The sequence below is a fragment of the Mytilus edulis genome, chromosome 3, assembly GCF_963676685.1.
Source record: "Mytilus edulis chromosome 3, xbMytEdul2.2, whole genome shotgun sequence".
Classification (NCBI taxonomy): Eukaryota; Metazoa; Mollusca; class Bivalvia; order Mytilida; family Mytilidae; genus Mytilus; species Mytilus edulis.
This window is the reverse complement of record NC_092346.1, coordinates 85,408,395-85,427,687: the sequence shown is the minus strand read 5'-3', so window position 1 is coordinate 85,427,687 and position 19,293 is coordinate 85,408,395. Positions and strand designations below refer to the sequence as shown.

The window sequence follows — 19,293 nt, the reverse complement described above, 5'->3', positions numbered from 1 at the left end:
AAGTGGGTTGAGCATTAATTAAACATGTTCAGTCGGGAGCCTAGAAAAAAGTTATTCGCGACCGTCAAATCTAAATCGACACAATATAAATCATTTTTGATCTCGTTTGATCTTGACAAAAAGCTTCATATTGTGACTCGCAGTTGATAGTTTACAATATCAAAATGCAGACAAGCTTTTGATCAATTTACATATTACGGCTTTGCAACGTCAAATACGCTGACATATAAAGCAACAGTAGTATACCTCTGTCCAAGAGTCATTAATCGATTAAGAGATAAACAATCCGGGTTACATACTATGCGAGAGAACACATCAACTATAAAAAGAAAACAACAGGATCACTGTAGTGCAACAATAAAACGCCAACATACATAGAAACGAACTATTTGTTAACAACTGCCACATTCCTGACTTGGTACAGGACACCTAAAGAAAAAAGGGCGGACTGAACCTGGTTTTATGGCTAGCAATACCTCCAGCTTATATGACAATGTTAAAAAAAATATCGCTAAAATAACAACACTACGTGACAGAAATACAACACAAGCATACGCAAGAACACCGGTCACAGAGAAACGCACAAACAAGTTATATATAAAAGACACCACAACAGAGGAGCAAAAGATACCAGTGGGACAGTCAATTTCATAGATCGAAAATAAACTGACAACGCCATGGCTAACAATGAAAAAGACAAACAGACAAACAATAGTACACAAGACACAACATAGAATACTAAATACTAAGCAACACAAACCCCGCCAAAAACTTGGGGTGACCGCATAACAACAACGAACATCTTCCGCCAACGACAGACAATACAGGACATCATAAACAGTGACACACTCATGTAGCAAATATGTTATCGTGAATTGTATACAGGTCGAACAACTGATGTTCTTTAACCCTGCTGACTGCCATTGGCGATTGCCAAATAAAATTGATCACGAGATGTAACAAAATGGATCTTAATTATATTGCTATATAATTTACAGCAGTCTAAAGCCAGTTTAGGAATTGAAATTTGACACATATCGTTTTGTCCCGCAGAGTCTGCAAATATTTATATAAACAGTGTGAAATATCCATTCAAAGCTAAAATACTATCAAACATAAAATTCAAATACAGTTGCAATGAGTATTTATTTATAAATTACAACCACAAAAAAGCGAAGTTATTTAGAAAAAAAAAATCTAACAGAAAAAGCTATATTACCCAGTTAATTTAAAACAAAAACATACACATACAAAATTTCAAAATGCATAAAAAACAACTCATATTTGAACACAAAGAACAAAGTAACACAAATAAACTTGACACCTTCCCCATTTCCATTCTCTATTTTATATTCAATACCACCAATTTAATACCACCAATGGAAATATTCATAAAGCTAGAACAGCTGATAGTGTCTTTCCGGTTGAATATCAGGGGAAAATGCATTGGACTTCACTACCTTCATTAATATATTGAAAACATATAATACAAACATTACTATATGGATTGGGGATACTCATACCAGTTACAAAAATACTATTCTGATTGCAAAACAATCCAGATGTCATCCAATAAATGATATCTGAAATGCTACAAGTTGAAGGACACGTTAAAAACTCTGTAAGCTACATGTAAGGTACATCTCTATAGTAATCTACAGAAAAGCAAATAACTAAGTGACAATTAGCTGTTAAAGACCAAATTAGTCACAGTTGGTTCGAAGAGGTTAAAATATAATTTAGAAATTTGAGAAACCTGAAATCAATCCCTAATAAGACACCCTATCTTAAAAAATCTATAAAAGCATTAGAAATTGCTATGAAACATTTATATGACTGATATCTCCAAACTATAAAGAAATATAAATTACATGTATCTATTATAATCAAGGAAAAAACATTCGTCGATGTATATTCAAACATTATCTGAACGTTACGTACAAAGTATACCAAACTGCAATCCATCTTTGCGAATTGAGTAACGAATGGACTATATTTATGTTGATGAATTGGTCTCATACACATTTCTAGCATTTATGGATTATTTTAGCGCAACTTTTGATTACTGTTAAAATCGGTCTAGTTAAATAGTTCATTTGCTTCTTATCGGCAGGTGTTGATCTAGACCCATCTCAACGATCCTGTACAACGTTTGATTTTCTTAACGCCACACGGTCCTTCATAGTTAGCAAAACAATGAATTTGTTTTTAATCATCTTGATTGGCAAAGGGAAAAGATCCAGTCTCCTCCTCTCAGAATTGACACGTAGTAGTATTAACTGAAACAATTCTTGTTCTGATGGAATGATGTTCTTGAATGATTTATGTAGTATCAAAACATTTGACCCAAAATGAAAATGCTTGTATTTGAAGGAAAATCACAATCATTAAGAGCTATAGCTATTGTTTAGATATTTTTTTACAATCTTTGATATTGTTATCTGTGGGGAAATGTGTTTCTAATACATCCGTATAGCGGAGCTATAAAAAGCAATCTTAGAGGAAAGTAATATTAAAGAATTCTAACTATAACCTTTTAAAATGTATCAAGTATGATGTACATGTGAATAAAATCAAAATATATACAAAACTGCCTAAGTGTTCCTTCGATGTGGTATTACTATATACATGTTCTATTCCTCTTCATTTAAAAGCGATATGGGTATACCACTTAACCCTTCTATTCTATCGACAAATCCCATTTTTCTATGTACCTGTAAAATCATGAGCAATATTTAATAATGCCTGAATTGTTTTAGGCAAAATGATCTTATGAAAGGATTTTCATACAATTTATTATACCCAGTGTTTACGAAATTTAAAATTTACCACACCTATGCTGTTTATAATAAGGCTTTTATTTGGGTGTAACACCACTAATTAGGGCCCGGCCAGAAAGCACATACCAGAAAGTAGTACATTTTTAACACAAAATAGTTCCTACGCATGATTGTAACTTTTAAAATATGTAGGACATGTAGGTTTGTTTGGCATCAAATGAAAGCTGAAGGACTGGTGATCTTTGAAGTTCACTCTAGGACTTTTAATTTTTTTTTTTAAAACTGCACCAAATTTTGAACAGAGGGTATATTTAGTCTGTTTGTCAGATCTGAGGTTCCGGGAACCAGTTCTTTCTTATATGCCATTAAAGGTATGTGGATTTTTTCAGTACAAGACACCATAAAGTGTTGCTTTGACATGTAATTATTGCCACTTTATTTGAACTTAAAATGAAAGAGGTGTGTCTGCTTGAAATGGAGAAATTTACCATAGAAAGCAATGGGACCATGAATTAGTGGTGTACTTCCTTTAAAACAACAAATTACAATGGCTGAATGTAACTGTGATATAGAGGAAATATTGAATGAAATGTATGATCATTCTTTAATCTTAAATAAATGATTAATAAAATACCTTTATGGTATGATCGTTTCAATGGCAATAAGATTCATATAAATGTCATGCATCAAAATGTTTGCATCCATTACCAATTAAATGATAAGTAACATACTTTAACAACACCATTTCAATAATAAAATAATTAACGTTACTTATTGTGACACACACACACACATCAGAATTTGAGATTTTTTGGTCAATCCAAACTTGAACTTAAAAAAGCCTTAAAAAATAGATGTTAAAACTTACCATGTAACATGAACCTCCCAAAAGCAACCAGCATGGAAAAAATGAACAAATTATTCCTGGATCATGGCAGATCGGTATCGGTTTAGAATCGTTGTAGATTTGTAAACCCATCCCTGCTAAACCAATTTTCGTATTGCTACACTTATTTTCGTTCTTTCTATCATTTAAGTACCACTCTGCAAAACATTGTCCAAGTTTGATCTGAAAAAATTATCTCAAACAGATAAATATCAAAGGATTTGCGATAAAAAAAAAAAACTGTCAACTGAAGTTTTCATAGATGATCGAATCAGATAATGTATCAAAAAGATTACCTGACCAACGAGCATAAACAGTCCAAGGCCACCAAATGAATCCGGCGGCAGGCTTCAGCTGGACATTAAACAAAAAATGAAAAATAAAACTCACACACAAGACTTACATAAGTTAGAGGATCCCGACTTTAGACAGGCGCAAAAAAGCGGCGGGGTAAAAATTATTTTGTTGGATCTCAACCTTCCCCCTATACCTCTAGCTGATGTGGGATAAACAAACAAACAACAATACGCACAGTAAAACTCAGTTTAACAGACGTCCGAGTCCGATGTTAGAGAAGGTAATAGAAGTATCAAAATGACAATGATCAACATAAATTAACAAAGGATTACTAGCAGTTACTAACATGCCAGATCAAGACCTCAACCAAACTTATCGAATGATTATGTCTTCAGCATATGAAAATTAAGCACAACTCCTCCAATAATGATTTTAGTACCATGCCATCATGGATTATACGAGACAAAAATAACCCGCATTATACCAACAGCTGGTATTAAAATAAATGTTTTTTTTCAATGCAAAGACCCTAAAAGAGAATCGATATTAATTCCGAAAAATACCATCTTCGATGATTTGACAACAGTTACTATATTTTCCTTCTGAATAAGTCTGTTTAAAGGTTTGGTTAGCTTTTGAGGTGAACGATTACATTTTTGTTTTTTGTATAGAATATGAACATAAAAGATGGGATGTGAAATACCTGAACGTATGCGATGTCTGCACTACAGGTTGATTTGTATTTACGAATGATATCCGTACATCAATGTTCCGATACCGAAATTAAGTATAGGTTTTTTTAAACTATGTGAAGAAGAAAAGATGATATCAAAGGAGAACGCATAACATGTGATAAGACAAACTACAATAACGGTTCGGACTTGTTCTGTCGTTTAACTCAGAGCCATTACTGAAATTTAAAAAAAAACACATTGGTATATTTAAATTCTCATCCTTAGATACGATTACAACCGAATATGAAAGTATGACAATGAAAAAAATGTGTTTAGGTGAATGAAGACACGACCGTTACCAGTAGAAATAACAAACACACTGAAAAGTATTATATCTCAAAATACAACATTGAAAACGGAAAAACAAAGCAATATGAACCTTACTTAAAATAGGATAAATAATCGAGTAGTTACTATGATAGGAGGACCTTGTTGGACAACTTTGATAAAGCAAGTTTCAAGTACACAGAAACGATAGTTATATAACAAGATGCTCATGAGAGCCTGATATCGCTCAGTTTCAGACATTTGACTTATTTGTAGATCTTACTTTACTGAACTATTTTGTCATTTACACTTTCTCTCTTTCTATAATAATATTAAAGATAATACATAAACCAAAACTATATCACTTGCCAGGTAGATCTAAACCTGTTAACGACTTTCACCTATCTCAGTTTTGCTCTTACTGCTTCAGTTTTTGAGATGAAAACCAAAAACTTCGTTTGACCCATATGTCATAGTTTTAGAAACTGCCGCCATGTTTTTAAAGGATTAAAACCCCAAATACAATATATTAACTAGAAACCTTAAGAAACATTTAATTAAGTTTTTAAATATTTGGCAAAGTAGTTGCAGAGAAGGAGATTTTTGAAAAATTAAAAAAAGTCATTTTAAGGGCAACAACTCCTCAAATTGTCAATTGACTTTTTTTTATCATGTTGACTTATTTGTAGATCGTACTACTTATTTGATCATTTATTGCCATTTATTATACTGTCTCTCTATCTATTCTGATATTAACGAAATAACCAAAAACAGTAAAATTTAATAAAAATAAACTATTTCCAACGGTAAACCAACAATGGGTTGTCGAACTCGTCTGATTTTTCTTATAACAGATAGACCATACCCCTCTTTTCACTTTAACTCTCTTTCAGTTTCATTTTTGCTCTAACTGCTGTGATTTTTGAGATATAAGCCAAAAACTGCATTTGACCCCTTTTTTTATTTTTAGCAATGGCAGCCATGTTATTTATGTATGTGCTTGCCCCAAGTCAGGAGCCTGTAATTCAGTGGTTGTCGTTTGTTTATGTGTTACATATTTTTTTTCGTTCATTTTTTTATATAAATAAGGCCGTTAGTTTTCTCGTTTGAATTGTTTTACATTGTCTTATCGGGGCCTTTTATAGCTGACTATTCGGTATGGGCTTGGTTCATTGTTGAAGACCATACGGTGACCTATATTTGTTAATGTCTGTGTCATTTTGGTCTCTTGTGAACAGTTGTCTCATTGGCTATCATACCACATCTTCTTTTTTATTTGTTGGTTGATGGATCAAAACTTCGGATACAATTTATAAACAAGATACACTAAGGAACTTTCAGTTAAAGTTTGTAGATATTTGGCCCAATAGTTTCAGAGAAGAATATTCTTAAAATAGTTTACGATGACAACATAGTGGTGGTAATCCACTATTTTTTTTAGAAACCTTTCAAATAAAAAAAGTGCAAAAATTGAAAAGGTACATTTTTGTATCTAACAATCCCGTATAACTCTTGACTTTTAAGATCAGAAAAAACGTCAAGCCAAGACACAATGCAATTCCATTTAAAATCAAAGAGCTGATATCTCTGACTTGAATTACAATGAAAACAGACTACCCAGACCAAGCCTGTTATGTTGCTTTCGACTGTTTTTTTCCAAAACATTAATATACCTACTCATGTCTCCACCAAAACAGATTAAACTTAATATAGAAATCTTCTAACGTTGTTGATTCAGATATTCCATACAGTACTTCTCGGCATACTTAACTTGAGGGAAGCGAATATACCAGAAATTGATAAATAGGATTCACTTGAAAGTCACTTAACTTTTTCTGTCGAAAGTGGTTATTCCAGTTTGCTTTTTAAAACAAATACTGGCCACCATGATTTTAGTAAAGTGTGCTGAAAGTGTGGATCAAACCAAAATCTCAATAGGGTTAAAACTATTCCAGTCTGACGTTGTGAAGAGAAGTTAATTCAAAATGTGCAATACGGATCTAAGTCGGAGAAGTATCATTTAATTATTTCGTATTTTTTCCGAAGACAGCAGCACTATTTAGATATGAACGGGAACGTTTTGCAGATGAGCAATTCCGGTTCCTATAACACTTAAGTTGTAAAGTTTTTACCTTCAGGCAGAATTTTTCTCCAGCGTCTAAATGCTTTCTTGCATCTGTCAATAATGGATGCAAAAACTCTTGTATTTCTGGATTCTGTGGATTTATAAGAACAGCAAACCACTCTGTAAAGCGCAAAAGGGAACATGAGTGTTTAAGGAACATTTTTTCAATCGATCCATTTAATGTGATCGCTCCTTATTTGTTTTGATGCAATTTACACCATTTTTATGTTATCATGTTATCAATTATGTTAAACTTTGTTATCAAGGACATTCAACAAGGTTTTCTCTTTGAAAAATCTATATTTCAGTGGTGGTTGTTATCATTTACTGTATTGGTGAATATTGTTCTAGTATTGCTCACATGTAAATCCGGTTTTGTTGAACCTGCAAGTATCTATTAAAACACAAGAAGATATCAAACGGTTATTGGGAGGGGTAATCAGATATCATTGCAGAATGGAAAAAAAGCAAACATGTCAACAAAATCATATCTTCTACGAAAAATGTTCACAATTATTTACTTCGCTTAAGGATTATGTACCCTTGTGTAGCTTCAATGCTAAACATATGGAAATTTTATAGAAAATCCACAGCCTTTATCCTTGTTCTATCATATTTGGCAATTTGATGACCGATATATATAGGATTATTGCATGCAGTACTAGCATTGATTTACTTAAAACAAGTTTATTAATGTAGTTATTGATTAGAACAAATACAAATATGGACCAAATCAAGTACACCTTTTAGGGTGCGCTCGACTTTAGTGACTCAGCACGAGGTATTTTGGAATTTGCAGGTTATATAGATTTTTTTGCAAAAAATAAACACTAGCACATCATAGAAAAGCAAGTGAGTAATCTATGTTTCAAATTTTATAACAAAAATCTCTGTATTAAAGGCTGTGGATTTTCTATGAAAATCTTGATTTATTTGCCACAAAGTACTCTTTTTCTATTAAATGCAATGCAACAGTAAATAATAATGCTTTGCATCAAGTTTCCCCCTAGTATATGTTCAAAATGGCCTGTCAATTTATTCATTATATCTGTAGTTATGATACAATTGGTGTTTGAAAAATTCGTACAAAAATGGCTTCAGAAGGGTACATAAACCTTAAACGTGTCCGATTTTTTCCTCTCCCAAACGTGTCCGGCAATTGTTATGATCCGAAACAACTTTTAGCACAAATATGTCCATTGTGACGACATGAACGTCTACGAAAAATTCAATGGTGAAGTCGGATTTCTACTATTCCCTGATTTGCTACGTATGAGGTACGGTTGATAGGTAACACAACCGTTAGTGCTGCTTTGGAGCATGATGCATGAGATAAATTATCCACCATGATAAAATAAAACAAATCGAATTGCATATCACCAATAAAATAGCCTAACTTTTTATTTGTTAACAATTTCATCGTTTCTAGAGCACTCTGTTTGTGATTTAAGAAATAATTCCTTCATGTCATGCACTTTGCCCATTCTAACATGGGTAGGCATTAAATTTGTCGATATTTTACTATGAGCGTTAGTGTGGTGTAAAACATTGTCAAATTTAATGCCTTCTCATGTGTAAATGAGCATAGAGCATAACATGAAGATGTAATGTCGATTTTAATAGGACACGTACTGTATTTCAATCGGTCGAAGCGTTCGCAAATACCTCAGGAATATTTGGCTGTTCACGATCCCTCCTTATTAATTATGTACATTACATTTTCATAATTTATAAGTTTCAAAACTAATAGCAGGGAAAATATATGATGCTTTATTAACAATATTTGATAATTTTTTATGTAAGCAGCTAATATATAACAAGTTACTAGGAAAAAAAGCAAAATGACGATAATGTTAACAGTAAGTTTGTGCGCACGTTTCAAACATATTTTGTGCTAATTAGAACACGGGCTTGTGTAAAAAAAAAGTGAGACTTAATGGTGTTTAACGTTCTATAAAGTAACGAATGTTGTTAGTCGGACGATATATTTGACATTCTGTGCCCATTTTGCTTCAATTAGTGAATGGATTCATGGCCCTTTAAAAAGCCTCTACACTAATATTCCCTTATTCAATAGTAACATCACTCTTTAAAAATACAATCACATCAGGGGCTGGTATCACAAAGCTATTCTAACACTAACATGTTATGATCCTCTTATGACTATCCTATAACATATCTCAGACCTCGTCTCGAAGATGCCTTATGATGATCTAAGCTAAGATATTATAACCCTGTCGCAAGTTCTTTAAATTTTCAAATATTTTAAAACATGGCTTTATTGAAGCATTCATGTACATATAGTATGTGGTTCCCATAAATTACTAAACGTATTGATTGATATTCCATCATTAGATAATTTTTAAAACTAATATAAAATAGTAGTGTAATATATAGATATAACCTATTATAAATGCACCAATTTACAAAAATTCAGAAACATATTTGGGGGGAAAAATTATAAAATGATGATTTTTTTTGTTGTTGGTAAAAGTGATTTGAATTCATTTTGTCACTTCGTTCATTGTTTCTAAGCATATATCGATTTTTTTTTGTTATTGATGAATCATTGTTGAGTTAGTAACAGCAGTAAAGAGATCCTTTGCTAATTAGATAATAGAAAAATAATTTGTTAAGTTAATATAGAAAATAAGTTTAAATTATATAAATAAAAGTATGACCATCATACGACACCTCTCGAGTAGTCCTAACTTTATTACCAACTTTAATATATGTCCTAAGTTGGGACCACATTGTGAAACCCTCTTAGGAATAATGTCATAATACCATCCTAAGACATGTCTTAGTCCTAAGACAGCTTCGTGAAACTGGCCCCAAAACTTTTAATAATCTAATCTAGAATTTTCTTTTTGAGCACTTGTAGAATGGGTCTAAGGTTCATGTTACTATTTCGATTGGTTTTTTTCAATTAATGTTTATTAAGAATCACTTTTCATAAAAGTTAACACGTTTGAGCGGATTTATCTTTGAAATATGGACATAATTAGACGTCTTTTAGCAACTCTTTTAATCTTTAAATATTGTTTTTATTGGTATAAAATTGGTTTGTTATCAGTAAATTAAAATCAAAGTAATATAATTGTTATATGCATATACATATGCAAATGATTAGTCATGTTTTATGATCATTTAAAACCTTCGGCTACTGAAAAACAGTAATTGGCGCAAAAGGGCTGCTGCCTCAAAATCCAGGGAAGTTTTTAATTTTCTGAAACAAAGTTTATATTACTTTTGTATATCTAGGTCCTACTATGCCTTAATATGTTCCTAGATGCATCAATTTGTCTGTACTCGTAGTAGATTTGGTGGTGTAAAAAAAGCCATATTTTTCATTTCCTTTAGATCAACCTTAATAATGACTAAATCAAAGCATTCCTTAAAGAAAAATCTCATTAACTAAATATAACATTGATACCGCTAACACATCCAAAAATCAGCTTACTTGAATGCGGTTGGTAAGACCATGTTTTTATCTATGGTTAAATTAACTTTTGAAATTCTTCTAGAACGCGATTATATCTTCTAATTCTATTTGCATATATAGATTTTAAATAAATAACCTAACATAATAATCTTATGTCTAAAACACAATTATTTTAAAACTTTCCTAAATAACAAGACATTTATTTCATTACTAAGACAAATCCCTAAATGATATGGCTGAAAAGGAAGTCAAACATTTATATTAAACATTGCTCCGACTATACAAAAAAGAAGATGTGGTAAGATTGCCAATGAGACAACTCTTCACAAGAGATCTAGACCAAACGATAGAGAAAAAATTACAGTAAAAGAAATAAAACATTAATATAATGGAATATGTAGACAGCGTTCTCACAAGCAAAAAAAACCCTAACTGTAAAAATATAGGGGCATACACTAAAAGCACTGAAATCTATTTTTGATTATAACCAATATAATTATCATTTTTACAATATTCTAAGTTTGTAAGAGAATGATAAAACCTTTTTTCATATTAAATACTCACTAACGCTTGTATTTTAACATGAAGAAAGGCATTATCCTTCTATTGCATATACTAATAAAAATACCTATCAATTAAAATGGCCAGTTACATTTTGTTTGTTTTATAATATCCAAAGAAGAACGCATCACAGATAATAAAATTCTTTTCTATGGTAGTTTCGAAATATAGAGTATAACTTAATGGTATTTTTCATACATACCTTCCACCGAAATAATGTTATTGTAAAGAATCCTGAATTCTTCTGTCTGCAGTAGTATAAAACATTTAAACAACATTGGTTTGTGAAGGAGATCTTCTATGACAAGTTGGAGTTGTTCGGTAGTATCTACTTTAAATGATCTGATAATGAAAAATATAAGCAATAATTTATATTCTAAAAAGGAAAATACCACTTAAAAAAGATGTGAAGGTGACACATTAATGACAGCAATCCCACTGCACAGTTCGCAAGCCAAGCACGAAAGAGCGTACCATTCATTCCGCTCTTCAATTTTTCAGGTTTTAGTTGTTTACATTTTTATTAGAATGCCTCAATAAACGTGTCTTTGTTATTCTGCTGCAGGTATAAACGATAACGTTTGCACGAAAGGCATAACAATTCAATCAGAGACTAGCTGATTTGAAAAAAAATACTTATACCGTAGTTAGTGGCATCTTAATAACCTTGTAAAATATCATATTTTTGGCACTTTGTATGGCGTTGCTGTGAGACATCTTCATTGATTTAATGGAAAACAAACACATGTGCCGCATATCATAAAAATGATGGACTTTTTAATCTGAATTGTATTGGTCGAGTTTTAGGGATTGCTTTTTCATTATGAAGCCAAATACATTCAAACCTTCTGACTGAGTGAAAGTCCTTAGTTTATGTATTACATAATTTTATGTAAACAGGTAAGTTCGTAAATGATATTGACTCGATGTTACTATTTTAGGAAATGATATTGACTCAAGTGCTACCCCGATTTTGTTTTTTGTTCATTGATTTATGAGTTTTGAACAGCGGTATACTACTGTTGCCTTTATTTACTATTTTTGGAAATGATATTAACTCGATGTTACTTTTTTTGGAAATGATATTAACTCGATATTACTATTTTAGGAAATGATATTGACTCGATGTTACTATTTTAGGAAATGATATTAACTCGATATTACTATTTTAGGAAAAAGTAAAATCACAAAAATACTGAACTCAGAGGAAAATCAATTTGGAAAGTCCATAATCACATGGCAAAATCAAATAACAAAACGCATCAAAAACAAATGGACAAGAACTGTCATATTCCTGACTTGGTACAGGCATTTTCAAATGATATTTACTAGATGTTACTATTTTAGGAAATGATATTGACTCAATGTTACTATTTTGTTATGGACTAATACTATTATGTGTTATATGTTAGTTTTATGTTTGTTTTTCACATATCCCTTTAAAAAAAACCGGAAGTTTCAAATGTTTTCATCAGTGTCTCTAATCAGGAACGAAATGTTTTTACGGTCTTACATTTAAAGATATCCGAATAATCAAGTATGATCTGAACATTTACCGATTTTGTTTAAGTCTTTTTCATGACCAATTTTATAATAATAATCCTACTGCCATATTCTCAATAAACCGTTATTTTGAAAAGGCATAGAGAAATATACTTTTGGTAATGACATTAGTAAAAGTTTTGACCAAACTATAATCTAATATTTGTATCTCTGTGTAAAAAATGTAAAGTTATAAAAACAAGATTTGATCAATCAGAGAAATCGCTGCAAAAACATTGGCATATCGAACTAAAAAATGTACCCACTATAAAGATCTAATGAAGAACAGGACACGGACAGTTGTACATTTGTTTATTGATTCGGCTAACCATCAAAATGTCAATTATAAAGGTCAATAACAGGACAACGAGCAATATTTAAATCATTCAAAAGAAAATCTATTCGACGAAAAAATGTAAATCTTTCGGTTATCATATTTCTATGGATTTAATGACAAAACTATGTATATGCTATTTTCGATTAAAACACTAGTCGAAAAGAACACTTTCAACATTACGTTTTCAAACTGATGATTAATTACCTATCTGCTTTACAAGTCAAATTTCGAATCATATCCGGGGATGCTATCAGATCATACAAAACTCCTGGATTGTCTACAAATGTGTCCCATTTTACAACAGTGCATGGAGATAAGTCTTTAAAAACTGGATAGTTCATTTCGATGTTCAACTTAATATGGATATAAATCAAATCCAACTTGATTTAAAAAGAATGTCAAATTTTGTAAAATGTTTGGAATGTCCAATGAAAATTCCTTAAAGTCCATTCAAACCAGTTTAACCCGATTTTCCAAGTGAGTGCAAAGCCATTATGTTTTGACGCGCTACATTTAAATCAGCGTTTTTAAAAAATACGAACGTTTTTTTAAAAATACTAAGGGTTGACTCAAACTTTACAATTATAAAATGTTTGTTAATAAGCTTCCTTTGTTGTAATGTTTTTGGTATGCTTTGTTGCAATTGAAATGGATCGTATATATTGTTTGATCATTTGATAACTATGTTTTCGAGGTCAAGAATATTGCTTGGGAATTTCAAACTTTGATATCGAACGATGGTATAAATGACTAATCATTATATATATAACACGGGAGCTTTTTGAAAAGTATTTTCAGTTAACCGAAATATTGAGTCCAGTAGGGGAATATGTAACATTCATATGGACCTTCACGATATATATATTATATTGCCACACAGGATATTTTTTGGGAGATAATTTTTAGTAATCAATTACAAAAATGAAACACACACACACACACATACATGTATATATAAGTAAGAAAGACAATTAACATGCACATAATTATATAACTATGAAATAACGATAGTCAGTGCGTTAAACTGGTTTTTTAGTTTCTTCTACATATACATATATATGTATCTTATTTTCTGTAATTGTATCTTACTTTAATATGTAGGATCCTTTACTATAGATAATTTAGCTTAATTACATCTTCATGCCTTATTTATCATCTACTGTAGTACGCCGCTAGATTAAAACTGATGTGGAAAGGTAACACTTGGCCACCGAGAGCTTCATTTTTATGAAACCCAGGTGGTCGTGTGGTCTAGTGGGACGGCTACAGTGCAGGCGATTTGGTGTCACGATATCTCAGTAGCATGGGTTCGAATCCAAACGAGGGAAGAACACAAAATCTGCGAAAGTAAATTAACAGATCTAACATTGTTGGGTTGATGTTTAGACGAATTGTATATACATAATGTACACAGCCGTGTATCACCATCACTGCTGGTGATCCGATGTATAAATCTGTTGTAGAGTTGTCACTTACTCAGACGTACTTATTAATATCATTATTTTCTGTGACTGTATCTTACATTAATTTGTAAAATCCTTTACTATAGATAATTTAGCTGATCTGTAAGAATACCATCTTCATGCCTTTTATATCATGTATTGAAGAACGACGTTAGATAAAAACTGACTTGGAAAGGTAACACCCGGCCTAAATTATCTATATAGATTGGAACCCATGCTACTGAGAACGCCTCAAAAGTGTACCAAAAAACACCAATATTACGAAAAGAAAATAATAAATGTAATTATCTATAAATATTTCGGATAACAGATATCCTTTATCAGTATGATTATGATGTGAAATGAATCATACTAATTTATTCTAATTCAACTATACACAAAGAAAAAGCCCCCAAACGTTTTTTTTTTCCTTCAAATTAACAAATAATACGATAAGGAAATCCGGAACAAATGGTGGCAAAAAAAAGTAATGCACTTGTCAGAAGATAACTTTAGCTTTAAGAAAAAACACAACAAATTGCACAAAAATAATGATTTAATGAATAGATTGTCACAAAACAACAAGCCCAGTTTAAACACTAGAACATGTCCATTTTAAGTATGGACCTTCTGAGTTCGTATTGAATGAAACTATTGTCATTTAATTTAGAAAACGTACTTTGTAAGTCTGTAAACGATATCCACAGTTTATTATTCAATTTTAGCTGTAACCACCACATAATAGGATCCAGGCCTCAACCCTGCGCCTCATCCCTCCAGTTAGTCATCGGATTACCTGCTGTGGTATTTGCCACAATTCCCGTGCGATGCTGCCCCCAACTGACATAAATTGTGTACAGGTGGTTCGGCTGAATGTACCTGATGGCTTAACATGTCTTTAAATTGCTCATGACAGGCCATGAAGAGCAGTTACGATGCGGCCTAGCGTTGTCATCCATAAACACAGGTCTTGCAGCTGATGGGTGGTTATCAAATGAGGTACAACTCCTGGCTGAAGAACTTCTCTGATGTTTTGATCACCATTAAGGTTTCCTCATATAGTCACCAAGTCCAATTTTGCAGTCATGAGAGATGCACCTTCATACCTCCACTGAGACTCTATCGTAAAGAACAATTGCTTGGATGTTCCTTGGGGTATGTGCTATACTTGTATGTCTTCAAACTCCAAATCGTCCATCTGTAACAGGCAGACAAAACCGGTTTTCATCTTACCATTGGCTCTTGTGCGATCCTCAAGTTCTAACCACGACGAGCTGATCACCATGCCAAACGCAGTTGTTAATGTCGGTAAGATAACATGGAACGTCTTATTACCTTCTTTGACCTCAGTCCTGTTGATTTAAACATTTTGTAATTTGCATAAGAGGCAAAGTTTGTTCAATTTTCTAAATTTCAAATATGACGTAAGAAAAATAATGAGATATGAACTGGTACATTTCTAAAATTTCAAAGGTGCCGACAGTTAAGATATTACAACAAAGACTGTGAAGAAATACATTCCCAATGAACATCACTGACCGATTTCAACTAGTATAACATTTTATATTTGACGATGGTAAGGTCATTACAACAAAGGCTGCCTATATAAACATCCAAAATAAATAGCAGTTTGATGATGATTAAAACAAATTAATCTTGTAAATGAACGTGGCTGCTTCTGTGACATCCTGCGCAACACCACCTGCACCGTGTTCAGTGCCCTTGACCAACCAACCACATAGGCTACATAACAATATAGCTTTTGGTGGTCGATGTGTATATATATATATATATATATATGAAGCCAAGTTTAGTCATTTATATATATATGTATCCCCATCATTGATGGCGATCCGATGGATACATCTGTTGTAGAGTTGTCACTGACTCAGACGTACTAATTATAATTATTTTCTGTAATTGTATCTTACTTTAATATGAAGAATCCTTTACTATAGATAATTTAGCTGAATTACATCTTCGTGCCTTATTTATCATCTACTGTAGTACGCCGCTAGATTAAAACTGACGAGGAAAGGTAACACACGGCCAGCAAAAGCTCTATTTTTTGTAGAGCCCAGGTGGTCGTGTGGTCTAGTGGGACGGCTGCAGTGCAGGCGATTTGGTGTCACGATATCACAGTAGCATGGGTTCGAATCCCGGCGAGGGAAGAACCAAAAATTTGCGAAAGCAAATTTACAGATCTAACATTGTTGGGTTGATGTTTAGACGAGTTTCTGTGTTTGGAACGACCGAATTTGTGATGAATTTCTTTATACTTTTTAATGAGATTTTTTCAACAGTGAAAGAAAATCTCTATTGTCTTACTATATTTTGTGAAGTGTTCAAAAATAATTATCGTGATGTTTACAAAAAGATTGCTAAATTTTGTAAAATCAAACATAGATATGTGGTTAATTCAACATAACTTGTCTTATATTTATGTTTATATGTTAGTTGTAAGGTTGTTTTTCACATATCCCTTTAAGGGTTTTAAGAAAATTAAAGTTTTACAGAAAAATCTTATGATCTGAAAATTTACCGATTTTGTTCAAGTCTTTGTCATGACCTTTGTATGGACTCTTTATAATTATAATCATTCTTCCTTGTATATCTTTATTTTCAATAAACCGTAATTTAGTCATTTTGAAAAGGCATAGAGAAAAACATATGTACAGTATATACAATTATGAATAAAATGCATTTAGTAGAAGGCATTTCATCAACAAAAAAGGGATGTCTTCAGACTAGATTATGCCTTAAGTACGCACAGATTTATTTATGATTTTCATAAATTTGCATTAGTGAAAGTTTTGAGAAATCTATATCCTGATATTTGTATCCCTGTGGTAGAGAATTGTAAAGTTATAAAACCTTGAAGTTAATGAAAATCTGAGATGTCGCTGCAAACACATTGGCATATCGAACCAACTAAAAATGTGCACACCATAAGGAGAAGCCAACGAAACATGAATTTCAAGGAAAGTGAAATTAAGAATAGGACAAGAAAGGCTTTACCTTTGTTTAATAATTTGGCTAACCAACACAAGGTTGAATATCAAGGTATAGAACAGGGCACCGAACAATGCTTCAAATCATTAAAAAGAAAATCTATTCGGCGAAAAAATGTTAATCTTTCGGTTATCATATTTCTATTGATTTTTAAAATTACAAAACTATGTATATGCTATTTTCAATAAAACACTGGTAGAAAAGAACACTTTCAACATTACGTTTTCAAACTGATAATTAATTACCTATCTTGTTTACAAGTCATATTCCAAATCATATCCGGGGATGCTATCAGATCATACAAAACTCCTGGATTGTCTACATATGTGTCCCATTTTACAACAGTGCATGGAGCTAAGTCTTTTAAAGCTTGATAGTTCATTTCGATGTTCAACTTAATATGGATATAAGTCAAATCCAACTTGATTTAAAAAGAATGTCGAATTTTGTAAAATGTTCGGAATGTACAATGAGAATTCCTCAAAGTCCATTCAAACCAGTTTAACCTGATTTTCCAAGTGAGTGCAATGTCATTATGTTTTGACGCTTTACATTTAAATCAGAGGTTTTTTTTAAAATACTAAAAATACTAACGGTTTACTTAAACTTTACAATTATGAAACATTTGTTAATAAGCTTCCTTTGTTGTAATGTTTTTGTTATGCTATGTTGCAATTTAAATGGATCGTATATATTGTTTGATCATTGTATTCGAGGTCAAGAATATTGCTTGGGAATTTCAAACTTTGATATCGAACGATGGTATCAATTACAAATCATTATATATAATATATAACACGGGGCGGTTTGAAAAGTATTTTCAGTTAACCGAAATATGGAGTCAAGTAGGGTAATATGTAACATCATGTGGACCTTCATGATCTATATTATATTGCCACACAGGATATTTTTGGGGATAATTTTTAGTAATCAATTTCAAAAATGAAACACACACACACACACACTTAAAAAGAGCTTAACATGTACAAAACAACACCAATATTAGAGCATATTTGGGACACGTTAAGCCGTCGGCTACATGCAGTCGAACCACCTGTACTATAGTTGTCGGATTTCCTGCTGTGGTATTTGCCACCATTCCCGGTGCAGTGCTGCTTCCAACTGACGTAATTGTTTTACAGGTGGTTCGACTGCATGTAGCCGACTGCTTAACGTGTCCCAAATATGATTATCGGATTCCAATCCGGTATCATGACAGGCCTAGGAAGAACAGTTACGATGCGGCCTAGCGTTATCATCCATAAACACAGGTATTGCAGCTGATGGGTCGTTATCAAAATAAGGTACAACTACTAGCTAAAGAACTTCTCTGATGAATTGATCACCATTAAGGTTTCCTCGTATAGTCACCAAGTCCAATTTGCAGTCATGATATATGCACCTCCATACAATCACAGAGCTTCAACCGTAAGGGTTGGATGTTCCTTTTAGCTATATGATGTATATGAATGTCTCCAAACTCTCAATCTTCCACCTATAACAGGCAGAAGAAAATATTCTCAAGTTCCAATCACGACGAGCTGATCACCATTCTAAACATCCAAAATAAATAGCAGTTTGATGATGATTAAAACAAATTAATCTTGTAGTTGAACTTGGCTGCTTCTGTGACATCGTGGTGCAACTCCGCTTGCACCGTGTTCAACGCCCTAGACCACTCGACCACCTAGGCTACATAAAATATAGCTTTCTGTGGTCGATGTATATATATATTACATATGGTTTATTTGGTCACGTGTTATATATCATGTTTCTAATACGACGTCCTTATTACGCTTTGTTAACAAAGCCGTGTTCTAATGAGCACAAAAAATATGTTTGAGTACGCTTCGACCTATAGATAT

At 32.3% G+C, this 19,293-nt stretch overlaps 1 protein-coding gene across 2 annotated transcripts; it reads right to left on the bottom strand.

Annotated features, from left to right (window-relative positions):
• Positions 1 to 1,127: 1,127 nt before the first annotated feature.
• LOC139517664 (uncharacterized) lies at positions 1,128 to 17,989 on the bottom strand. Of its 2 annotated transcripts, none has more exons than XM_071308943.1 (6): positions 17,674 to 17,989; positions 11,298 to 11,437; positions 7,097 to 7,209; positions 3,649 to 3,849; positions 1,364 to 2,714; positions 1,128 to 1,316 (listed from the first exon to the last, which is right to left on the bottom strand). In XM_071308943.1, the coding sequence occupies exons 1-5, from the start codon at positions 17,808 to 17,810 to the stop codon at positions 2,634 to 2,636; spliced, it is 672 nt and encodes a 223-aa protein (XP_071165044.1). In that variant the 5' UTR covers positions 17,811 to 17,989; the 3' UTR covers positions 1,128 to 1,316; positions 1,364 to 2,633. The 2 variants fall into 2 exon arrangements, with proteins under 2 accessions (XP_071165044.1, XP_071165045.1); XM_071308944.1 differs by lacking the exon at positions 17,674 to 17,989 and adding an exon at positions 13,179 to 13,544.
• Between the last annotated feature and the right edge of the window lie 1,304 nt (positions 17,990 to 19,293).